Raw genomic sequence first — 26,057 nt, 5'->3', positions numbered from 1 at the left:
TGATTTTACTGTTCTTGCTTTGGGTGACATCATTCTGCTGCACCTCCACTGAGAGGCACTGTGCCATACTCCTCTGTTCTTATCACTAGGATGAATGTGGTCCATGCCAAATGCCTGGCGTGCAAACCCAAGCTGGCATATGGCACATATTTAATGCCTCTATTGCAAAGCTCAGCCAAGACCTCAGGTCAGAGCTACAGAGGAAGCTGCTGTCCCCTCTTAGACTTGCTCTGCCTTACCATTTTTCTGCCAGCTGATGCCACTTCAAGGTCATGCAGCCTGGAGAGACACAAGGGGAATGCTGTGGTTCCACCAGGCCATTTAATGTGCCCCCTCAATTCACCTCTGAAAAACAGCTTAAGAGTTTCATGTGAATTCATGTCAGTTCTTAAGTGAGCAGTAAATTCCTCTTTCCCAGGTCAGGAGAGTCCTCTATTCTATATTCAACACATAAATTTAACTGGTCCCCAGACATGCAAACTGAGCAGCAAATATCCATGACAGGAAGGCAGAGTAAACCAGACCCTGCAAGCATCCATATTTCATACCTGGAGCCCACCCCCTCCCTACCCTGAAATATGCTTTAGCAATAACCTTCTTAGTGAGCTTCATATTTCTGTTCTTCTCATCTCTGACACTGGAGCATCTTAAGGGAGAAAAGCACAAACTGAAACACAGTCCTTGCACATCACCAAGCAGTAATCAGCCATCTCATATCTGTCCTGGAGGAAACCCTCCTGCCACTACAGACCTATGGGAATGTAGACAGGAAACACAGACACACTGTGATACGAGTAGAAAGCCATGCACACAAGGATTTTCTGACTGCCATGTGGGAACAAGCCCCTGCTAACATCAGTGTAAACAACAGCAGAAAGTAGAGGGAAAAGTTAAGCCAAAAAACTCCAAATAAGATGAAGAAAAACTGGATTTGTATTGTATATAGGTGCACTGAGTTCAGCAGATTTACAGCCAGATCAAGTTTGGCATTTTGGATTTTGTGTTGGGTTATGCTATGAATTCAAAGATACTCACATGGCCTGGAAGAAAAAAAAAATCTGAGGGAACAGACCTCTTCCAAACAGGGGTTGGAAGGCAGTATGAGGGATTTTCCAGGAAAGCTGCTCTGTTGACAAGTGTACTTGTCCCTGCAAATTGTACTGGGGCATGAAATCTCAAAATCACAGTACAGAGAAATTAGCTGCCCTGCTGGTATTGCCCAGGTACTTCCCCAAATCTAAGATCTTGAGTTGTGTGCCTAGTGCCACTTTCAGCATTTAACGTGGTTGCAGGAATCAGCTGGGACCCAACCTGCATACTGCAGAAAGGCTGTGCAAAGGAAATTCAATCAGCCCTGCAGTTTTGAAGGCTTGAGCGGGGCCTGGGCAAGGCCTTCCAGAAACCTCAGTCTACAGAATTTGGTCTACAGAATTTGGGAATGGGGAGAGAAAAGATGGAGCTCATACACCTGTAAGAGATGCACAATGTGATGTTGTGTGCCCTGAAATCTGGCAGGAAAACAAACTAAGGAGCAATAATGATGTTTGTTATTCAGCCTATTAATGTTATTAATTCATTACTGCTAAGAGTATCAGTATTAAGATATCTAATTCCACTGCAGATCTTGCAGTAAGGCTCCTCAGCACACTGTGCATGTTCAGGCTGCTTCCTTACCATACTTGCATACTTGAGTTTACAGTACTAGCTAAATTAGATGCAAAGTGTGCCACAAAGGTACCTGCCACATCTCCAGGCCATCACGAGCTCAGCAGTCTGAACAGATTCTGACAGACAAACAAGACGCTCGCTGGGCAGCAGGGACTGGGGTTGTCTGAACTCTATCCAGCTGTCTGTAGGGAAGCAGCAGCTGTCTGTGGGGACACAGCAGGCTCAAGCAGCCCTCACGTTCCTTTCTGCTACAAATGTGAGTGTACCTGCACTGCCACGGGCGCACCCAGCTCTGAGCTGCAGTTACCCCGTGCTAGTAGAATCCTTTGCTCAACAGTGTCAACATCTCCCCTGTAAGGAACTTCTCTCTCCTCCCCCTTCTTCCCAGGGGACAGTGATAGGACAAGAGGTAGAACCATTAAGTTGAGTCGGGTGGTTCAGGTTGAATATTAAGAGAAGTTTCTTCTCAGAAAGAGTGGTAATGCATTAGAACAGACTGCCCAGGGAGGCGGTGGAGACACTGTCCCTGGAGGCGTTCAAGAAAAGGGCAGTGGTGGAACTGAGGGACACGGTCAATGGGAATAGACAGGGGTTGGACCTGGTGAGCTTATAGGTCTTTTCCAACCTGTAACTCTCAGTAGCACTGCAAAAATCAACAAGAACATCTGCATTTACCTTTCTGCCTATTTAAAAACGGCGGTAGAGGGGAAGCCAAGGGGCTTCTTTTCTCAGAGTCCTTGGAAGACACTTTACTTTGGTTAACAACAGTTTCTTCAATGGGTTTCTTCAGGATTACTCTTTCCTTCAGCTCCTCGGTGCTGACAGCCGATGTCAGAGGCTCAGCACTCACTTTTGGGGCAACAAAGGAGCACTTCAGGTACGACGCAGAGTCTGCCAGGTTCTCCCTGTTCATCCTGCTCTCCATGGTTTTACTAGCCTCGTAATCCAAGGCGCTGGCGCGCGAGCTATTCTCTTCCTTGATAATGTCCATCACCATGGGCTTCATGAGAGGGGAGTCCTGCTCCCTCTTCGGGCTCTCTTCAGAGGCCGATGAGGCATCGCAGGATTCAATGATGAGCTCGCTATCGAGCTCGGCCTCCCGCTCCTCACGCAGGATGCTGTACTGGATGGACGGGGATGCAGGTGATGGAGGGGGCCCTCCGATGTGGCTGAAGGTCATGTAGTTGGAGTGCAGCACCTCCTCGGCAGCCAACGGGTCCTCTGAGACCAGTTCAATCTCTGAGTCCCCTGACTCGGCACTGCTGGCTTCATTATCCAGGGGTGAGGGGACAGCAGGGCGCCCAGGCTTCATCTTCTGCTCTTGTTTCTCAGCAGAAACAGCTGGTGACTGCTGCACCTCAGAGGTCTCAAAGGAGAAGCCTTTTGCTTCCTTAATGGCACTGATGAGCTCATCTTCTGACAGGCTGCCTTTGCCCTGTGATTCTGAGCCTGATGGTTCTGCGTACAGAAAAGAAAGGGAGAAACATGAATAAGAAGTGCTATTTTCTGGCTGCTTAGGCAACAAACAAAAGACTTGATGCTAGCATAGTCCCCTCTGGAAGAGTTGGTAACACAGGCAGAAGAAAGTCGTCAGATCTGGGGTGACCAGCAGTAATCACAGCTTGTCCTTGGAGTTATTTCCCATGCACACACATAAGAGTAGCACCACTATAATCACTTAGCAAAGGAAAAGCTGAGGCACAAAGGTGATGGCAGGCAGAGCTTGGCCAACAGCTCAGCAGAACGATTGCTACCAGGGAAATCACCAGTCATGAGGAACATGAGGTCAGGGAACCAGTAAGTTTCTGACAGTCATGACTGTAATAACCTACATGTAAGTTACTAGTAACATCAAGCTAACTTTTGAGGTTGACAGTGAATTCTGTTAGCTTTTATCTCAGCTATGTTTGGGAAGGAGATCCATTTTCCCACCATAACTCACTAATATTACTCTAAAGAGATGTTTGCCTGTTTGCCACAACAATGAACGACCAACTTGTCACCAGAGATTTGAAACCAAATTTTCTCTGAGGCTAAATAGCATTTATCTGCATCTTCTATCTTACTGGGGAGGGAAGAAGAAATATTTGGTGAAAATAGGAAAACAAAAAGGCTGCCTGGTCAACCTGGACTGGGAAGAAGCCCACATCCTCTATGAGGAAGAAATCCCAAAAAGGGCTTGTACCCATTCTGCTTTCTTGAAGACCTCTTTGTCACATGGGATTTCATCATGAAATTTTAAAGAAAGTAAAATTGCAAATAAAGTGTTTGTGAGATGTGAGGGCTGCAGCAGGAGGTGCATAGGCAGCTGTCTCAAACACGTTTCCACTGATCATTTACCAAGCACCAAACAGCAGAAATCCCAATCCACAAACATTGTACAAACAAGGCCAGACAGGCCAACTGAACCATAGGGTGCTTTTCCCATTGGACTCCTGAGCCTTCTGACTTTACCATCAGTGGTAATTAATGCACCAGGCCTCCATGGTTCATCCATCTACCACTGCTGGCAGTCAGCTTCGCCCTTACATTTCACAGGACTGATGAAGAGATCATAGAATTGTTTGAATGGAAGAGCCCTTTAAAAGTCATTCTGTCCACTTCCCCTTCAATGAACAGGGATGCCTACAGCTTGATCAGGTGCTCAGAGCCCTGTCCAGCCTGACCTTTAATGTTGTATTAAGGGAAATACTGGTGTTGGGTGGATGGTTGGACTAGAGGATCTTGGAGGTCTTTTCCAACCTTGGTGATTCTACAATTCTATGATGTCCTGCTAGGGGACAGGCAAGAATTACAACCCTCTCTCTGCTCCCAAAACAGATTTGTTCTGCACATCTCTCAATACACATCTCAGCAGCAGTCTTGAGCACACATTACTGGCACGTCTACAGCTCCTCCAACAAAACATCTCTCAGAACATGCCCATCTCATATCTATCAGTTTGTAGCCCTTAGCCACGGCATTCACCCTGGTTAGAGGAAATCCTCTGTGTCCAGGAGAACCTACAGCGAGGCTCAGCCACCACAAGGCTCAGCCACACACTCTTTGCCTGCTGCAATGAGATTCAGTTATCGAGCACCATTCAGTCCTTCCACAGCTGCCAAGGATAGCATAAATAATTAGTGCCTGAAGTTCTTAATGACCTCTTAGTGCAAAAACTGTAAACAGTGCAGGTGGAAATCCCAAACTGTCATTTTATGGGAGTTCACCAGATTTCCACATGCTCCTAGAATTAATCAAAGAAATGAAAATTCTGGCATGGGGACACTCATTTTCAGTTAACAGGGTTTTGATCCAGGATGCTGAAATTTAATTTCAGGTTACAAAATTCTGTTTCCTGGCAGAGAATTTCATTTCTTTTTAAAAAAGCCATGCTGCTTTCATGTTTTAATGGTGTGCAGCAGTGTGTAACATAGGAAATGAGGAACAGACATCACATCACACTGCAGTAATCAGATGATGTGAAAATGCGAGGGATTTTGGTGCCTTCCACCCCCCTCTCCCAGCAGTTGAAGCCAGCAGTCTCTCATAGAAATTGGCCCTCTGTCCCTCTGTAAATGAGATGACAGCATTTCCCTCATCAGCGTTTTTCGAAAGGCAGCACTTTCACCTGATAACAGCACTCATTTTTTACCAATTCAACCCAATGCTCTGCAAGGGCAAAAGGACATTAAACAGCCATTAAAATCTAAACCAATCACCCAGTCCTTCACGGCACCCTGGTCCCACACCCCTTTGGGCAGCGTGGTCAGCTGGGATCACCAGGAGACCCCAGAATCACTGATGATACACGCCATGTCACCCTGCTGACCACCAGCAGTGTGAAAAGCTACAGGAGCAGAGCAGAAACTCCCCCACCACAGAGACCTGTTAGCATCAGCAATGCCACAGCTGTTGCACAAGTGCAGAACTAACAGTGCTACCACTACCTGAACAGCAAAGGTGGTGATGGCGTTACCTGTGCCAGAGGATGGTGGTGTGACAGAGCCTGGGCTGTCATCTTCTGGCTCTGACACCGTCACCGTGGGCACCACCTCGTGGCTCGGCTTCAGGCCAGATCTGGGCTGCGTGAGACTCTCCTCTTTGCTGGTGGCCTCTCTGGCACCAGGGGTCTCAGTGAGCGTGATCTTGACAGGCGTGGTCACCACGGAGGTGTTGTGCTGGTCTCTAAACCTTTTGTCTTCAAGTGGGTCTTGATCTTTGGGAGCCTTTGTGGCCTCTGAAGCCACTGTCCTCTGAAGTTCAGCAGCGAGGCCAGATCCGATGGGTGTTCCTTGGTACTCATCAATAAGGTCTGGGCTCTCATCTTCCAAGTCTGGATCATGTTTTTCTTGGTATTTTATTTCTTCTGGTCTACTTATGTCCATGTATTTATAACCTTCCACTTTCATGGGATCTGCTAAGGTTTTGTCAACCTCAGCAGACTCTGCAGGTGTCATCTCAATTCCCGAATCCAAGCTAAACAAGCCACGGGACTCAAACCCAGTCACATCTTGAACAGGATGCCCCAGTGCATTAAAGCCCTCCGTGCTGCCTGAGCAGGGAACGGGGCTGTTCTCCTGCTGGTAGATGCCCGTGAAGTAGGTGTTGTCCCGGGGAGTGGTGTAGTGGACATCTGAGATCAGGGAGGTGTAGAAGGAGCTGTCGGCCCCACTGGCAGAGCTGGAGCCATAGTCAAAGAGGTGTGATGAGGCCATGACACCTACAAATGCACAAAAGAGCAACATGAGGAGACAAATACCAGCATGCATCAGCCTTTCTGAAAGAAAAAAAAAAGCTTCTGGGAGTTGTATTTCATTCTTGTCTTAGGAGGCCAGAAATATCGACCACAGAACTGCAGCATTAACTCTTTAACTCCCATGATGCAGAATACTGATCAAAAATCAAAACCATGACACGTGTCCAGAAAGCCATATCACATTCATCACCTACACTGCACAGAGGCATAAAAGCAGTGAAATCTTTACACATGCCCCTGCATCACCTTTAATTTCCTGATCATGCTTTATCACCTGGGGATGTGGCTAAATGAATTATAGAAGGCAGCTACTCTGTAGCACCAAAAGAGAGCACGGTTCAGCGGCAGAAATGCAAGATCCCCTCAGTGGAAGCTGGAGGAGGGGAGAAAAGCATTCACAGGGGCTGCTGGATCAGGATGTGAAGGAATAAAACTGACACCTATAGGACCTGGTGCCTAATTGTTACTGTGAACTGCTTACATGCTGCTGCACGCAGCACTGAAGAGGCAAGCTGGCTTTCTCTAACCTCTGCCCATCACTCTGCAAGAGATACACAGCTTCTGACCTGCTCCACACGTATAGTGTCCTGGGCTACAAAGCACAAGGCAAACTAAAGGGACACTGCTGCAGCTGCAGTGTCAGAAGCCACGAGGTATCAGTGGGAATGCCCCCAAGCTGCTTGCAATTATTTTCTTCCCACTTCGCACATACACAACAACAACACCTTTAAGTACAGTCACAATTTGTTTTGTGCAGCTGATACAGCAAGCTGCAAACAGCATTTTCTCCCCCTCAGCAATCCTCAGCACCTAACCACAGACTTTGCTTTACTGCAGTCTTGCTGGATTCCACATGCACAGCCCAGCCCCTGCACAGGGGCAGACAACCAGCTCCCACACGCGTACTTTTGCATTGCTCAGTGCTGTGATGACTTGCACACAGCTTCTCTTCCCCAGGTTGGAAAGGCGTACTTTTTCACAAAGGGAAACCTAGTAGCACAGAGAAAAAGCATCCTGAAAGAGCCATGTGTGAAAAGTTACTCCCCTTCTTGCTTATAAGCTCCTCTCAAGCACTGGAAGGCTGCAACAAGGTCTCTCTGAGCCTTCTCCAGGCTGAACAAGCCCAGCTCTCAGCCTGCCTTCATAGGAGAAGTGCTCCAGCTCTCTAAGCATTCTCCTGGCCCTCTCTGGACTCACCCCAACAGCCCTGCATCTTTCTTATGCTCAGAAATCAGAGCTTATTTTTTGAGGACTATCCATAAACAGGTTTGGATTTCCACAGATGCGCTGGTTAGCTAAAATTACTGGATGCACTGTTTATGCCAACGCGTTTCAGTCTGTCGAACTGCTGACTAAAGAGTACTTTCACCTGTTTGTAATTTATCACCTGGGCTGGGTGAGTGGCTACAGAGATTATGGAGTTGCCCTTTCATCAGCTGATTCCCAGGTGTCTCTTGGGCCTGACCCAAAACCCACTGAATTCACTAGAAAAAAGTCCCACTGATATTGAGCGGCTGCAGACCAGCTCAGGATGGCAGTGCAGCCCTGACTGCTTTGGGTGCTCACAAAAAATGCAGCAGCACCAAGCAAAAACACAAGAGCTGACTTCAAACAGACTCGCTGATCACGAGCCTGTTCTTTGCAGTGTTTTTTTGCAGGTAACAGTGAAATGGGACATGTAGCTCTCCTTGGAGCCCTGGCACACATGAGCAGGTGGGGTTTGCAGCAGCAGGACAGGGAATCTAATTCACAAGGCAACTGCAGAACCAAAAGCTCAAAGACAGCTGAAATTGCCTAATTACTGAGATTTAATGCAACTCTGTATTTCCACAGAGAATGACTGAAAGCCATCACTAAAAGCATCTCTTAGTGAGGAAGTGTGAATGTGCTGCTATTAGGCTGGCCATTAAAGACATGGAAACCTGCAGAAGCTGATTTTTGCTGAAGAATGGCACATTCAGAGCCTGGCAATTAAGCAATGCCTTCCCTAATTTTAAGTTGATTTAGTTCGATATCCGTGGGAAGGAGAAGCCTTGAATAGACCTGGTAACGGATGGCAGGATCAGCTCTGAAGTTACCCTTGTTACAAAGAGTGTTTTAAAAACTGAATGTCTCTCAACTGTGCCCAACAACCTGCCTGCCAGTCCAGGTAAAGCCAAGCCATTCAGTGTTGGGAGCAGCAGTCGTGTTTGCTCGTAACACAAGCCCTCGGGAAACCACTGCAATTCCTGCAGCCACTGAAGAAGCAGTGGGTCTGATCCAGCACCCTGAGCACAGCTGAGAGCTCACTAAGTTGCATGTAGTTTCAACAACTCTAAACAATTTCCCTTTTTTTTTCTTTTGGCTGTAAAACGACTGCTTTGTTTTCTCAGAATAAATAACTGAGAGCTCCAGAAATCCTCCCCTACAGCATTTGAGTTCAGCAACTGACACACTACAATAACTTACAAATGATGGGTTCATAAAGAATAACTCTTAATTTAAAGAAAGGCAGCTGAAGAGACCAGGTTGGATCAATGAAAGCTGCAGTGCTTCAGCACATTGGAAGAGGAGTTGTGATTAGGTTATTTGAGGAGCTGAAGAAAGGATGACAAAGAAAATGAACTAATTCAAATGAAAATGATGTCTGTTCCCAAAATTTGAGTACATTCAGTCTTCTCTTCTTACAAGGTAGAGGTAACAATGAACAAAGTCCCAGGAACAAGGGGACTACTGTCTGACTGGCCCAAGTGATGCTGCAGGGTCTCTCAGACCCCAGAGCAAGTCATCACTGAGGCTTCCTTTCTGATGGCCTGCATGGGTTGTGCTTACAAATCCCACATCAGCAGCTCAGCTTCCAGCCTCCCCATTTTTATGTTTCAGGTACATACATTAGGTCAGATAGCTGGAAAAGTTTCTTCTAAGAAAGAGCGATCAGACACTGGCATAGGCTGCCCAGAGAAGTGATGGAGTCATTGTCCCTGGAGGTGTTTAAGAACCATGGAGATGTGGCACTGAGGGACATGGTCAGTGGGCACGTTAGGGACGGGTGGATGGTTGGACTTGATGCTCATAAGAGATCTTTTCCAAAGAATGATTTTATGTTCTACAACCTTCCCTGCTGGGAAAGCTGGAGATTTCCAGACATCCTTGGCTGGTACTGCTCCCAGCAGGGGGTTGAAGGCAGCTTGCAGCAGGGGCAGACATCTCCCAGCCTCATGCCAGACCATGCAAAACCTTGAAATCAGCTGGGTACAATCACAATCATTTGAGTTAGAAGGGACCTTTAAAGGACATCTGGTCCAACAGCTCCGCACTGAACAAGGACATCTACAGCTAGGTGATGTTGCTCAGAGCCCTGTCCAACCTGATCACGGGTAGCCCAGGGATATCTGAATATACCACTTGGGAACCACGCTCCCAAATTCACAAGGCCCTTCTCCCCAAACTTCTAACACAAGACTTCTAACCCAGTGTCCAAGCAAACCTCACAACTGCTTGAACACTTCAGTGAAAATTTAAGTGGGGAGTGAAACCCAAACTTCTGAGAGGTCATTTATCTCCCTGCCAAGTGCAGCATCACCATGCTGCAGTGATTGAACACCATTAAGTCAGCTCTCAGCCTCGCGTGGATTAGCCTCTCCTGGAAGCCAAAGCCAGCTCCCAGCCCTGAGCTATCCTGCCTAGAGATGCTGCAGGCTCGATGCACAGAGCAGCAGGCTGCTTGCAACACAGCTTCTCTCAGCCTGCAGCCCTGGCAGCAGGGCCAGCTCTTCCCAGCTGCCAGGAGATGGTGCTCTTTCTTTTAGCTCAAGATTTTCAAAGTCAGATCACAGGTTGGCCACTTTTTTTCCTCCAAAATATTCCCTCCGTGTTGGCTGCAGGAAGAATACAGCTCTACAGGGCACAGCGTTTGCAAACAGGAACGGCCAACCTCTCAAAGTCATTTTGGGATTCATTTGCACAATAGATGCTACAAGAAAACTGGATGTACCAGAAGGATACACCCTCATGTTCTATTTCCCCTGGTTCACTGCATGGGCCTTGAATGTGATGGGGAAAGTCAGAGCAGCCAGAGGGCTGCTTGCACTGTCTCAGACAAATTAATGATAATCAGACAAATTAATGATAAGCTTTGATGCACATGAAATCCCTCCTGTTAGTCAATTTACAGAGGACTGGAGACCCTGCAGCCCCAGCCCCAGTGCCTTGGCTGTCTGGTAAGCCATCATCCCAGCCCCTCCAGATCTAAGCCCCCCCCCTTTGTGCTGGGACCCCAGCTCCTAGAAAGCTCTGGCTGCTGAGGATGAGCACCCTTTCCTGACTCACCATCCACTAAGCACAGGGGCTAGAGAGGATGGCAAACAGCTTTCAGAATCCCATCCCTGGAGCCTTCAGCATTTTGGAGAGCATTGGTCTGGGGGCTGCCCAGTTGAGATGCTCCCCTCAGCCACCAGCACCAGGTCTGCACTGCATACAGAAGCATGATCCTGCTCCCCAGACCCTGCCTGGGGCTCCTCCTGCTGCCCCAGCAGATCTCTGACTTTTGCAAACAAAACAGGGAAGCAAGGATCAGGCCCTGGCTCAGCTGTTGAGTGCCACAGCCCTGCCTGTGGGAGGGACATGTAGGAAAAACACTGATGAGCTTTTAATAACATTAAAACGGATCCACTCTGGGGAATGCAGAACGTGCTCTGCTGCAGCCCCATCATCCTGGCAGGCCATTAACAGCGTCTTTTGTTGTTGTGGACTCTGAGCTGCAACAGCCAGCATCTCCCTGTCAGCACTGCTCCAGAAAAACACAACCCACAAACACCCGAGCTCATCTTTAACACGTTGGTGAATTGCCACTGTGGGCACCCCGGACCAAGCCAAGCCCAACGTTACTGCTGAGGAGCAGGGCTTGGTTTGGTGACATTCAATATCCGTGGTCCCCATAAGCATCCCCAGAGCTCACTGGGTCTGATGGGTACCCCAAAGCCAATGGTAAGGCGTGCACGGTGAGCTCACAGCAAGTGAGCCAGCAGTTCCCATCCCCACGTGCTCTCTGCTTCATTAAATGACTTCAGAGAGTTGCAATTTGACCTGACAGTAAAACTCCATTATCAGGTCCATGACAATCCTCCCCTGTACTCTGAGCAGCACGAAATATCACACACTCAAAGAGCTTTCAGAGTAGCTTAAAAAACAATTAAAGTTTCAAATGCCCCTGCCAGAGTACAGCTGCACCACATCTTCAGAACCAGCAGAAGAAAGAATACAAATATTTTTTGATTTTTAACAAAAATCAGTTTCAGGGGAAAAAAAATAAAACACAAGTTGCTGTGATAGTATCAGCAGGTGTAACACAATGGCCAGTAGGGTTCAGTGACACTGAAGTACTGCCTAAAACACTATCAAATGTGCTTTGCTAAGGCTTATTAAGCCTCATTTACAAAAACATCCATTCACATTGCACCTGATTCACGTTTCCCCTGGAGGAATCAAACTTCACTGAGTCCAACAGATAAGTCTTCCAAGCCCTAAATGAGCTAGCACCTAAAATCACACTTCCCAAATGATCTGAAATGAAGTCCAACTCCATTTAGAGCCCTACCCTCAGGAGTTGCTCAAAATCTGGATGTGCTTGGCTAAGTCCCTTTTCTCTTCAGATTCTCAGACACTTAAATCCCATTTCGAACGTGATGGAGGAACTCGGGCTGCTCTCTGCTTGCATCCCCAGCCTGCTACATCTCAGAATATCCTGAGTTGGAAGGGACCTGCAAGGAACATCAAGTCCAATTCTAGGTTCCTCATAGGGCTAACCAAAAATCACACCAGTTGGTGGCTCCCCAAGTCCTGTACAGGCTGTTCAATATCCCTTCAACATCCTCCTCCCCCTGGGGCTCTGCTTCAAGCTCTCCTGTACTCCTAATCCCTCCCTGAACAGCTCCTAGACACCCAGACTCAGAATCCCTTGCTTGCTGCAAGGCAACCTGCACTGGGGTGGCTGAGACTCATCCTGGCAAAGGGAGAAATACCAACCCTGGCTGCTTTTGATGCCACGATGAAACTGGGACAGACATCATTGCCCTACAGCTCCAGGCTCTTTCACGCGTGGGAAGGGTTTGATGGCAAGGAGGTAAGAGCTGCTGCTGGAGAAGGATTGGTGCTGAAATGTCAGTCCTAAAGGGAGAGGGGAATACACACATTTTGAGGATTGCCGAGTTTTCGCTGTGCCATGTCCCTGACTACAGCATCTCTTGTAAATTCAGCTATTAAAAATGAAGAAAAAAAAAGGAAGAGAAGATTAGCTTGCACTTGCTTGGCTCGCTGTGCCCCAGGCCTGGAGCACCCCAGCAGCATGAATCTTACAGTAAGACGGGGCAACAACTGCAGCAACATTTAGCTGAAATCACTGAAAGCTCTCAAGGGGAAAATTAATTTTGTGACAATGCAGAACACCTGCAGTGACATCTCAGGCACAGTAATTCAGGGAGAAAACCAGCTGCCGGCCGCTGAGGGCTGGGGCAGGGTAGGAGCCACTCCACAGAAGGCAATACCTGCATGAAGAAGCAGGGGAGCAAAGTACAAGGCTCTAGTAACATAGAACAAGGCCCTAGAATCACAGGATGCTGTAAAAGGGAAAAGGAATAGCAGGGAAATCCATGTCAGAAAACATGGTAGCACGAGGCTGATGGAGGCGATGGCTGAAGCTTCAGAATCCCCATCTTTGGCTTTCACACAAGGTTTTCCCATTACAATTTGTCTTATGCCAAGACAGGATCCACAAGGACGTGCTGATCCTCCCAGTGCTGACAGTGACAGAAGCATTAGGAGATAAAACACTGTATAGCTTCAAGCAGGACCCAGAATATACAACATCAAAGAGTGAAGATAGATGAGCAGCTACAGATTGCAGAGGTTCAGCTGAGGCAGGTGAGGCAGCAGGACCTGATCCAAGCACTAATGTGGTTTCCTTATAATTAAGTGATTCCCCTCTATTTCTAGAAGGTGGGGACACCAAGAGTACATCTCAAAGTCAATCAAAGAGTTCTTAAAAGCATACTAAAAGTTAAAGATCTCACAATAGCGCAGAATATGGGACAGAGCCACTGTAGTCATAAATCAGCACCAACCTGCTGGCTCCAGCTCCTGCTTAATGAGGATTGGGCCAGATGTGCTACAGCTAATGCTATGAATGTCCTTGCCTTCAAGGTCTCTTCCTTATTTACCTGCCACCATTCCTCTTCTCCTGCAAACGATGAGCTTATGCCAAGTAGAGGCAGGAGACCTGCTCCCCAGACACCTCAGTTCCCTGAAGGAAATTTTCAGAGACTCATCTCACCCCTTGTTCTACTTCAGGAGCAGCAGACAGATACAGCTACAAACCCTCCACCTCCTGCCTGAGGATACAGGACACCCTTGAGACATCAAAAATATTTGCTCACCCGAGAGAGCAGCCAGCAAGCTTGAAGTCTGCACTTGGAGCAGAGGTGTCATTAAGATTTTGGGGAGCACTGCAAACCAGAACTGAACACCTCCCTGAAGGCCCAGGTAAAAGTCCTGCTCCTTCTTCACGTGGCAGCTTTGCCTGTTTGGCAAAGTCACGCCTCTGCTGTCTGCAGGGAAAGCCAGCTCCCTGCAGTCAGGGTTTGTGGCTAAATCACAGTCTTCTACAGATTTAAAGAGCGGAGGCTGGGCTACTGAAAGCTTCTGAGGTCATGGTGAGCAACACTGATTCAAACCATCTATTTGCTGAAACACGTGCTGGTAAATCAGGAGGGGGGCAATAGCTCAATGGAAATGTTGGTCCTGGCACTGCCATCATAAAGAGCAGGGGACAATTTCCCAGATCACGGTGCTTTGTGCAGCTTTCCCAAGTCCCTGCTGCACAGGAAGAGCTGGCTGCCAGGTACATACATGCTCCCTTCTCTGCAGGGAGAGGCAGGAGCAGGGGCTTTTCCCTTTGCTTTCCCCCGTGGCTCCATCTCCGAACAGGACGTGTTCATCCTGAAGCAGCTCTTGTGGTTATTGCACACTTCAACTGCAAATTTCCTACTGAAAGCTGCAAGAAAAATTTAACTTTGTCAGCCACACAGAAGTCTGTTTTCCTTCAAAGATCCCCTTCCCCAGTTAGAATGCTCAAGATGCCAAACCTGAGAATGTCCCGCCTGGCTTCCACCCTGACCTGGAGTAGTTTCCTGTGCAGAGAAGTTCAAATCCTGTTTTATTAGGGGGCTTAAGAGAGGCTACATCAATAATTCCTGGATACTACAAGTGCAGGTGTTCCTGCAGAGGGACTGGCACAGTCTAAGAGTGATAGGATAAGAGGAAATGGCTTTAAAATAGAAGAGGGAAAACTGGCAGCAGACGTTAGGAAGAAATCCTCTACTCAAAGAGTCATGAGGCCCTGGGCACAGGCTGCCCAGAGAGCTGGGGGTGCTCCATCTCTGAAGGTGCCCAAGGGCAGGCTGGATGGGTCCCTGGACAGCACGATCTGGTGGGGGGCAACCAGACCATGGAAGGGTGTTGGAGCTCAGTTATCTTTCAGGTCACTTCCACTCTATGACTGTGTGACACAGGATGAGTGCACGACCTCCACAGCAGTACTGCTGCTTCAAACTCCAGCATCAGCTGCTTTTGGAAGACAACTGCGCAAGAGATGCAGAGCTATCATGCACTAGGACCTTTCCACTCTAGAAGATGCACCTAATCAAAAGATTCATCTGAGAAGAAAGCAGCTTTTATATGAAGCACTGGACAGGACAGCTCTGCAGATGTTGCTGATTCATCTACAGATTTGTGTCAAAGTTACAAGCAGTGATAAAGAGAAGCAGATAGTATGGTAAGAAGGCTTTCTCGATTTTTTTTCCCCACCTTGCCATGTTTTCCAAGAGATGGAAGGGGGAAGCCAGAAGACTTTAGGGCAAATGAAGCATTATGCATCTTCTGGGAAAAGCCCACTCTGAGATTCTACCACAGCGAGCGAGCCAAAGGGCATTTGGAAGAGAAGCACACGATCACCAGCTATGATTAAGCAGTAGGTTGTGCTAAAAAAGATTTCTACTGACCTTCTTGCCTACAAGCTTGGTGTTAGGAAGCAATAGAAAAGCAGTGATTGTGGGACAGCTCACTTTCACTTGTATTTTCAGCACTCAGTCCTCCCTGGTAATCAACTCGTACCACATGCGTGGAAAGCTGGTCAAATAGGCAAAGCATTAGTGGGGGAACTAAAGCACAGAGGACGAAGGAGGCAGCTCATGAACAGACAGCAAAAGAAATAAGAGCTGAAGGACTAACAGGCAACATAAAGGAGAGACAGACCCGCGTGGGATTGGCAGGGCAAGGAGAAGAGACTCCTGTTCCTCGACTACAGCTTGTCCTCTGGCACACATCTTAGAAACATCAAGGTTGGAAAAGACCTCTAAGATTATCTGGTCCAACCATCAACCCTTCAACAAACCGCAAGCTGGATAATTTTGTGGTTTTCTTCATTGATGCACAGAAAGGTGCTGAGAAAAAAGCTGGTGGCATAAAAACTTGGGGGACACCTGGGACCCGTCTGGAGGAGGGAATAAGGGAAATGAATGTATATTACACAGAATGGGGGAAGGGTGGGGGGAGCAAGACTAAGCTATAAATACACTCCAGGTACAAGCATGAAGTGAAGAGAGGGAATGAGTCACAGTCTTAAGGGATGGAAGGGAAAAGCAATAGCTTGAAAACAAGATGTAAAATCAAGCTGTGTTCAGGTATGTGTCTTGACAGAGTGGGTGAGCAGGACAGAGCACAGTGAGACGGATGGAAGGATGAATCGACGGGCATCAATGGGAGCACACACAGCTCAGCCCTGACAGCAGGTCTACAGCATCCTCCCAGCACCACTGCTACCAAGGTCTGCCTCTTGCACAGCAGCACTTCAGTTGAAAGCTGGCTAAATAAGAGGCTTCAGTTCGGCAAGGGAGAAAATTACAGGGAAGTCATTCTGCCTGGAACCAAGCCGTAACAGAGTTGTTTTTAATGATTTTTTTTTTCAGTGAAACAAGAAAACAAACCAATAAAAATCACTCTAGGTCAAATCAATGTAATCTGGCCTGAAGCTAAATGTCATAGATCTGGTTTACAGCACACCCACTTTGAACACCAAAGGGAAGCACTGTGGACTGGGGACCCTGATGGAAGCACACGCAAAGCAGTGCACATAGGGTGATGCTGTGGGGTGCTGACATCTTCCCCACCCATCACCACCTACATCTTATAGGCTGCAGCTCTCTTCAGAGCCAGCAGAAAAGCAGCTCTCAGCTTTCCCCCTAGCTTCTTCCCAAGTCCAGCCATTTAGATGTAGAACTCCAGCAACCCAAGTTTGCAGGCAGTCCTAAATCATAGGGGCTCAGAGCTCTTTGAGCTCCCAGCATTTTGGATTTGAGCCCATTCAATTATTCACCACCCCATAGTTGCTATAGTAACACTGTATTGAGTATTATTAGAAATCACTGTCCCCAAATCCCATATATTAGAAGGAGCTGTGCAGCAGTGGGTGAGACATCTTCCCCTGCGCTGCTTTCTGTTCTCCCACTCCCAAGATCAGCTGATTTAGGCATGCACCCCACTTCTGACAGGCCCTGGTTCTCCACACAAAATAATTTAGACATATCCTAATGAAGATGTCTAAATTAAGATATTTGTATTAGCCCAAGTAAACAAGGAAAATCTGAGCTGTTCCACTTAGTTGTCCACAAGAATTTGCAGCATGACCTTGCAGAAATTAAAGTTGCAATAGGTCTTTTCTGTGTATTTGCCATTCAGCAACAGGAACCATCAACAGTTTTTTTCTGCAGTTTAAGGTTAGAACAGCACACATTCCTTATGGAACATGAAATTAAGCCGTTGCAGAGCTGAGGATGCACTAAGAGGACTGCAGTGAGAAAGAACAAGGCTGCACTTTGCTCTAGAACACAAGTCAACATCACCATACTCTTCCACTGAACTCTAGAGTATAAAGATAAAATACAACACCAGAACCTTTTAGAAACATCTTTTTATCCAAATGCCACGGGCCTCAGGTGCATCTCCTCCTGCTCCAAGGCCAGCAGATAGCTACACAGCCACCAAGGGATGCAGCATTAAAAGGGCTTCTGAGTGATGCACAGCTCTCAGCCTGATCCAGAATAGCCCAAAGACAATAAACAGTGTTTTGTTCCTGTATAAATTTAAAGTAGAAGAGATGAAGGAACTTTAGGACAAGAAACTGCATGGAGAGTACTTCCAATTGGCTATTTATACCATTGCTGGCTCAGCTTTTACTTATCCTGAAGCCATTTCACACTGTTCAGCTGTGTGAAAGGTCCTTCATATGGATAAATAGTCATGTCTGTCACTAAGGCATTCACAGCATATGGGCAGACACTTCATTTTTATTGTTTTCATCCACTTAAATACAATAGCTAAAGGCTTAAGGACTCAATGCCTACTTTAGGTCAAGACAAATACAAGAAGACATTGCAATGACATTTCTGGCTAGGCTGGCACCCCAGATCAGGCACCCATCTTTGAGGGGATCAGACTCCAACCCCTTTGTGGCCTTACTCCAGGTGTCCCTATGTGGGGTTACCCAAGCTCTCCAAAGAAGACAGCAGAAATAGCTTTTCCATCCTAACCATGGGATGTCACCTGGGTACAACACACTGTCCCTCAGCCCACCTTACTCGGTCTCTGTATCTTTCAGCTTGCTCTCACCTGAACTCAGGCCATCTCTGCATCAGGCAGCTAAGCTACAGCAGAGCATCCCTGGTACAGGCTCTGGTTTGTGATGAAACTGCCAAGAAAGGAAACAGAAGGGAACAGAGAGAAGAATGCAGGGCTACAAACAGGGGAGAGGAACTGGGAGAGAGGGAAAAGGCAGAACTGTGTGGGAGCAGGGTGGAAGGGGCAATGATGTGGTGAGATAAGCAGAGCAGAATGGGAATTAAGAGAGATGCAAAGGAAGGAAAAGAAAAAAACAATTGGAACAGAGGATGAGAAAGGTAGAGAGAGGCAGATGGAAGCACGGGTGGAGAAGAGAAGCTTTAAGAGTGCTCAGAGAGACACTCGTACCCTGTCTGTATGTAGTCTGAATGTTACTACATTTAATCTGCATTTCCCTCATTCATATTTATCCATCATGTGTTTCTGGGTTACTATTTTTAAGCATGTATAAAGCCACATGAAGAGCCTTTGGAGGAAGGGCCAGGCACTTCCCAGGCACAAAGCAAATCTCTTTTTAGATTAAATACAGAAAGACTATCAGAGCAAACTTGGTGAATAAATAACTCTGAAGTTATGGTGAGGAGCTATTCTCAGATGTATGCACAGCCTCCAAAACAGAGAATGTTTAGAAATGAACAAAGATGTGGTGACATAGCTGCAGGCATTTTACCCAGGAGGGAGAGGAAGCTTTTCCAGTCTGGACCAGCAAAGAACATAAGGAGAAACACAGATGCAAAAGGCAGAGGAACAATCTGGTCCACGACCTCATGCCAGCATCTTTTGAATATGTTTACTCATGCCTTCCTCCCTTTCCTTGGCTACCATATTTTACCAGTGGCACATCACGTAGCCTTATTCACCTAAAAACATAGGAAGTATATTGTTATGGTTTATAAACTGGCAGTGGAGGCTTCATTTTGCTGAGGTGAAGAAAAGACACTCATCTATCTGCAATCTGACCTCACTCAGCTGGCTCTCATAGCAGCTGGACTGGCAAGATTGCATCCTCCTAAGAGTCCTGACACTGGAAATATCATTCTGTGCACCAACTTGAATGCTTGCACAGCTGATACTCATTAAAGTGACACGAGGCTCCCAAACCCTTTCACTACTCTTTCAGAAGATGGAGGATCTCAGTTAAGAAAAGGTTTCTCAAGTCAGTCTAGTTCATTCCTAAAACCTCTGGAATCAGAGCTAGGAGTCTGACTGCAGCAGAGATGCTTTAATGAAGTTTCCAGTCTGGGCTGTGTGCCATGGCCAAAGGAGTGTAGCAGAGACTCAGGGAGATGTCAGGAGGTAGAACATCAGCAGCACTGCTCAACTCCAATTCAGCAGTGAGGATTCTGTTGCAGAATTTCAAACATTCTGCACTGATGCCCCACCTACAAAAGAAACCTGTATGTCTCAGACCAGGGTTGCTGTCAGCCTCAGGAATAGCCAAGGGTTTCTTCTACTCATGCTTGAAAATTAACCTATTTCCTACCTTGGCCCACCAGGAGTCCAGAGTCCCCCACATTGCTAGAAAGGAACAGCAGCCTGCTCCGTGGGGTTAATGAAAGTAGGGAGAAACCTTCCCAGATGTACAAGATGGAGCTTGCACCGAAAAAGGTGACACACCATAAGCTCTTGCCTTCTCCAGCCCCACTGCGACACTTACCTCCATAGCCCAGACTAAACACGGCTTCTCACCTTCACTTTGTGGTGTCACCCAATGACACAAAGCCACATCACTCACCACATCACCTTCCAATAGGGAGGGATCCTTTTGGAGCCACACAGCTCAGTCACACAGCAGTCTGCTGTTTCCAAAGCATTTTAAAGATGCTTCATGAGCAAAGGAGACAGAGCTTTGCATTTTGTCAAAAACTAAGTGGGGAATATTTGGATCATCAGTCAGAGCCATCCACACTTCCAGAGGGGAACATTTTGTTGCATGGCCCTTTCAGGACATTGAAGTCTATTTTAAAGAGATATTTGACTTTTGACTTCTTTCATTTACCAGAAAACTCTGCCATGCCATGGTGTTTAGGAGTCTCCTACATTTCCAGCCTACATTTATCCATCACCAACCTATACCTGCTAATTCTTCTGCCAGCACTGCACTTTGACCTTGCAAAATATTTATAGGAATCAATCACACCCTTGCAGTTCTAATTTAATAAGGCGAACAAAAGCCTTAAAAGCTCTCAACATCTTACAGTCAATCTCCTGGAGAGCCTAGGATGCCTGCTGCCACACTCAGGGAAGTGGCTTCTCCTTTCTAATTTTTTCTTTAGAAACACCATTACAGGGGTTTGGAGTACATAAAGCTACACTGCTGCACTTCACTGCAAGGCAGACTACTTGGACCACTGTTCCATTTGGCTGGAGGAGCACGAAAATACATTTACAGCAGATTTGTGCACGGAGTTAAATCTAGCTGGCAGCCAGTTACTAGTGGTGCTCCCCAGGGGTCAGTATTGGGCCCATCTCCATTAAATATCTTCCTTGATGATCTGAATGAACAAATTGAGTACACTCACAATACATTTGCAGATGACACCAAGCTGGGAGGAAGCATTAATCTGCCACTGGGTAGGAAGGCCCCACACTGGGATCTGGATAGGTCAGATCAATGGGCTCACGCCAATTATAAAACCTTCAACAAGACCAAGCCTTGGCTCCTGCACTTTGTCCACAACAATCTCATGCAACACCACAGGCTTGGGGCAGAGTGGCTGAAAAGCTGGGAAGAAGAAAAGGACCTGGAGGGGTTGGTCAATGCTTAGCTGAAAATGAGCCAGCAGTACGTCCAGGTGGCCAAGAAAGAACGACATCCTGTCTTGCACTGGAAATAGTGCAGCCAGCAGTATCAGAGAGGTCATCATCCCTCATCATCAGCCCTAATGAGGCCACACCTCAAATTCTGTAATCAGTTTCAGACCCCTCACTACAAGACAGATATTGAGTCCCTTGAACACATCCAAAGAAGGGCAGTCAAGGTGTCCAGGGTCAGGAGCACAAGACTTACAGAGAGTGGCTGAGGGAAATGGGATTTCTCAGCCTGGAGAAGAGGAGGTTTAGGGGAGACTCTATAGTGCTCTACAACTGCCTGAAAGGAGATTATAGCAAAACGGGCGTTGGCCTCTTCTCTAAGATAACAGCAGTAGGACAAGAAGTAATGGCTTTAAGTTGCACCAGGGGGGAAGTTCAGGTTGGATATTAGCAATCATCTCTTTTCAGAACGAGTGGTGATGCATTGGAACAGGCTGCCTACGGAGGTGCTGGAGTCACCATTCCTAGAGTGTTAATGCACAGAAATGGCACTGAGTATCATAGCTTAGCAGGTATGGTAGGGATGGGCCAGTAGTTGGACTGGCTGATCTTAAAAGGTCTTTTCCAACCTTAGTGAATCTATGATTCTTGATTCAACCATCTAATTCCTGTTACAGTATCAGAATAGAGACATCAAAGTGACATAAAAATCACATAGCACTGTCACGGTCAAGCAAGTTATTGGTTTTCCCAGCAAACATGGCCACAGGACAAATACCACATCAACAAATCAAAACCTAACCAAACCCCAAAGCACATCTACACATATGCACGCAAGCCCTTTGTCTCCCAAGCTGGAGCAAGGGACTCTCACCCTCTGAAGTTTCTGGAACCTCATTTCTGGATGATGACCGCCACACTGAGTGCCTGGCCCAGGCCCTGTGCTGCTGTACAGAAATGGGAAGCCCTGTGCAAGCCAGCATGCTCACCCTGAATTTTAGCCAGAGCATCCAGAGCCATCTGTTTAAGATTAGAGACACAATGGAGCAGAGCATTAATAAAGAATCTGCAGTTCCTACCCTCCTCCACTTTGCAACATCAGGGAAAAAAATTATTCCCAACACCAGAATGCAGTTTTCAGCAACAAATAATGATAATGATTTGGTTCAGAATTAAGCACACAACAAGAGTTTAATGCAGAGTCTGAGCACATTCTATCTCATGGGACTATAGTGCCAGCAAGAAAAATTATATATAGCTTCAGCTTTTTATTATATTAACTCAATTCTTCAGCTGCTTAAAGTGCTCCGGTATAGCCTTTCTAAATTAAGTTTGGTTTTCTATACCTGCAGCTATAGTTATCTTGAGTATTTTCCTGTGTATTCCACCATGAAGAATGTGATTAGATTCATTTGTCATAAAACAAACATGATGCCATGAATGATAAATAAGCAGTGTACTGCAGAGACTGGCAGCACAGCTCAGTTTTCTCAGCGCTCGGGTGATGCAGAGGGTTTCTGAGTTGCTCGTGGCCAATATGAGAAAGCTTCCTAATGAAGAAGTCTGCCTAATAAACGATGTAGCAAAGCCACAAGCCTAAATTTCAGGGAAAGGACCCAACAACCCCTAGCATCACATTCCCAGGCGTGTGGAGTAGCTGCCTTTGCTGGCTCTCAGGCTAGGGGACAGCAGCAGGGACTGCAGGATTTGGAAGGGGACATTCAGTCCAAGGAGACACTGCCCTGTGTCACCTTTACCACGCACCTGGAAATCTGAAGAACCCATACAGTACTTTACTCCCAACCCTGCTCCTTTTCATCCCAGTAACACCGGAGGGCAAAGAGGAACAGCGTGCCATTTACAGACATTTCTTGTTGAACAGAACGAGCTGTCACACTGGATTTCATACAGTATTTCACCAGCCTCCATAGCAGAACCCCCCCCCCCAGCCCACATCCAGCTCCAGGACCACAGCACGGGCTGAGATGTCCCACCTTTGAGTGCTCCCATAACCAGCAAGCTGCAGGTTGTGTTTCTTGTCCACTTGCTAGTCCCAAATGCTAGTAGGTAAAAAAAGCAGCCCAGCCTACTTCCAAGAAAGCTGCTTCACCAACCTGAAGAGACCAAGGTCATGGAGGAAAGGAAGTCAGTCCCTAGGCAGCAAAGCTCTGCACTGAACTGCAAGCTCCATGTCCCACCAGCCTGAGCTTCAGGTGAGCCCTGGATCACGATGATATTTTATTACTGTATCTCCGTAAAGTGCAGCAAATCCCTGTCTATGTGATGCTGCTCCAAACATGAAAGATCTCTTGAAGGGAAAGTCAGCTGGCTGTTTTATCACCATCTCAGTTTTACACTTCCAACCATGGAATTGAAGTGCATTTCCTTCATCAAGATGATCTAACTTGGGACAACTGCAACCCTAAGGTCAGTGGGAAGCTAAGTGGGGGAACACTCAGCGCTCTGTGGCACTCTTGGCTGAAAACGAGGTAGATGTGTGCTGCAGACATCTGTTTGCACTACCTTGCTTTCAACCTTTGTGCTTCTGTTTCCACCTTTCTAGACTTCATCTACACTGTATTAACTGCTTCTACAGGGCACTCAGGTCCTACTCTTAACGGCATATTAAGCATAAGAGACAGGAGAAGTCAGAACAGCAGCCTGCACTTTGTTAGAATAGCACAGATTTGTGACCCACCTGAACTGAGGTCTTCACTCTCTATGGATCATCCCTAGTCTTTTCCTTCTCCATCCTCAGCCTTCCTGAAGGCCCTCTTTGTTCTCAGGTTATCTCTTCACCCAGCAAGCCTCAATATAAGCACCCCCCCCCCTCCACCCAAGAGTTTTCACTGCCCTCTTGATCCAGAGATCACCAGGCCCACTGAATTTTGTTCTCTATGGACCACACACTCCAAGGCAACCATGGCTCTGCATTCAACTCCACCTCCAGCACAGAGGGATCCTAAACAAAAAGCTTGCAGAAACAGCCCATTACAGACTAGCTAGAAGCTGAGAAACAAGGTACGTAACCACTGCAGCAGTTGAGAAAACTGCCTCCAGACCCAAGGCAACTCTTTTCTTCTTTGAAGAATAAGGAAAAAATAGTGGACTCAGTGGTGAGGGATTGACAGTTGGATTAGACAGCCTCAGTGGTCTTTACCAACCTCTTTTACAACCTTAAAAATTCTATAAGGATGAGATAAGGATAACCTACAGAGATTGAGTAAGCCTCTGACCCCCATAGCTTGCCAACGCACTCTGTCCATTTGACTGTAGGCTAATCCTGCCACATTCACTCTGTTTACAAGCATCACCACCATCTTTGCTTTATTGCTCAGTCCCTTCTGCTTTCTGTGTTCCACAGCAGTTCAAATTCAGCCTTCTCCATTCCCAAAAGTCTTTGGCTGATTCACTCATCCTTCCAACTTACAAAGTTGAATGCAGCAGCCGTTCAATACCTTCCCAGCAATGTAATATTTTCTCCTCCGATCATAATGACAGCAGGATGCAAACACATCCTGCTTCCCTTTCTGAAGGCATCACCTCCACTCTCTAGAGCCCATCAGACACATCCTTTCATGCCTTTCTGACACGCTGATCGACAAGGTTTTCCTCTCTCTCTCTAACAGAGCCAATTGCTCTAATTACAGGCTGTCTGCTGTGACTGAGGAGCTGTAAATAAAGCAGTCACAGCACTCTCATCCACACCACCCTCCAAAACAACTCCTGCAGTCTCTGCTTGCAGAGGTCCACTGTGAGGTTTAATTTTAGCTAAAATGACTTTTAAGAAGATCACACTTTTGCAAGGATTCACCTATTTGAGACCTAGAAGAAAACACACTGAAGCCAGATGGAGTAGTTTCCATTAAACTAAAGCTTCATCAGGTCACCTCCATCACCTACAGGATCAAATCAGGGCAGAAATTAATAGGTTCCTACAGGAATTATCCTCAAAATGATACAGAGCCATCCTAGCTACAGGACTCTCTGGGATGATCTGTGCAGCCCACAGGCAGGCAGCAAGCCCGTGCTCAACACTTAATTTTCCCATGGACATTCTTAACGAAGGTGCCACTTGTGAGCAACAGCAGAGTACTGTTCTTTCAACTCAGCTTGGGAAGAGCAGCACTGGATTAATGTTGCACCTCTGCTAAATGCAGGGTGGGAGCACCACAACCAGCCAGCAATGGCAAATGCATTTCCAGGTATCACCAAGTCCCTGGTAACACCAGGGAGGAAGTCAGAGGGTACACTCAGTCCCACTGTCAGCACTACAAGGCAGTGGTGCAGGACTGAGCCCCCAAGCTCACTTAAATAGGGAGGACTTCCTGCAGCCACAGAGTGAGCACTGAAGAGGGTCTGCATCTATTCCAAGTCTTCAAAAAGGCAAGTTTCAAAATTAAAACATCCCTTAGTGCTTTGTTCTTGTATTGAGACAAACCAACAGAGAGCACTTCATTAAGCTTGGCTGACAAGTCATTAAAACAGTTTTCTTCCTCCCAAAAGTAAAACTCTGCCACCTGAGCTTAAAAGTGGAGGTGAATGGGCTCATGCAGACATCCAAGGCAGCAGCCTCACTGCAGCACAGGCCGTGTAACCCACTAGCCTGACCTGTGACACTGGAGTAACAGTGGAGTTGGAAGACAGATAAAGCCTTATTATGCTTCACTTGCTCTTAAATCCTCATGTTTAAGAGGGTAAAATGACCTGATGCTGGCTGCTCCCAGTGGTGCCCTGCAGTACTTCTCCAATGCCATACATACAGCTGTAAGTGGTGAGAAGGATCTGCAAAAGGCCAATTAGCAAAGTGTCCCGTGAAGGTTCAGGGTTCACTGTGTGCAGCACGTTGCTCAAAGCATTCAAACAAGGCCGTCAGGGAAGACTAAGCCACCTCTACTGTGAGTACAGCTTCCAGCAACCCTGGTACAAAGTGCCATGCAAAACACCCAGCACAGGAGGGGTGGGGGCTTACCATGGTATATTTCCTTGCTGATGAGTAAGGCTAGGGCAAAACAAAACATACTGGTGCTCATTGCTTTAGCTAAACCATACTCTATCAATTCTGATGCAGTGGAACAAGGACAATATCCAACATGGGAGGATGCAACACAAAAAAGAGTAGGCAGGAAAGCCAGCAGATTCTGTAACCAGCGAGTCAGACCATGCCCTTGGAAGCAGAGACACGAATCCA

The 26,057-nt window shown here is 47.0% G+C and overlaps 1 protein-coding gene across 1 annotated transcript in view; it reads right to left on the bottom strand.

Moving 5' to 3' along the window:
- RTN1 (reticulon 1) overlaps positions 1 to 26,057 on the bottom strand; it is a 93,401-nt gene that overhangs the window by 34,622 nt on the left and 32,722 nt on the right. Inside the window, exons 2-3 of the mRNA XM_065747596.1 lie at positions 5,627 to 6,370; positions 2,344 to 3,126 (exon numbers count right to left, since the gene is read on the bottom strand). Coding sequence (XP_065603668.1) covers positions 2,344 to 3,126; positions 5,627 to 6,370 — 1,527 coding nt within the window. The remainder of the gene's footprint in view (positions 1 to 2,343; positions 3,127 to 5,626; positions 6,371 to 26,057) is intronic.

Source organism: Cyrtonyx montezumae, unplaced genomic scaffold (genome assembly GCF_038088225.1).
Source record: "Cyrtonyx montezumae isolate F1298 unplaced genomic scaffold, pur_monq_1.0 scaffold_10, whole genome shotgun sequence".
NCBI lineage: Eukaryota > Metazoa > Chordata > Aves > Galliformes > Odontophoridae > Cyrtonyx > Cyrtonyx montezumae.
This window is presented reverse-complemented; position numbering and strand designations above follow the sequence as displayed.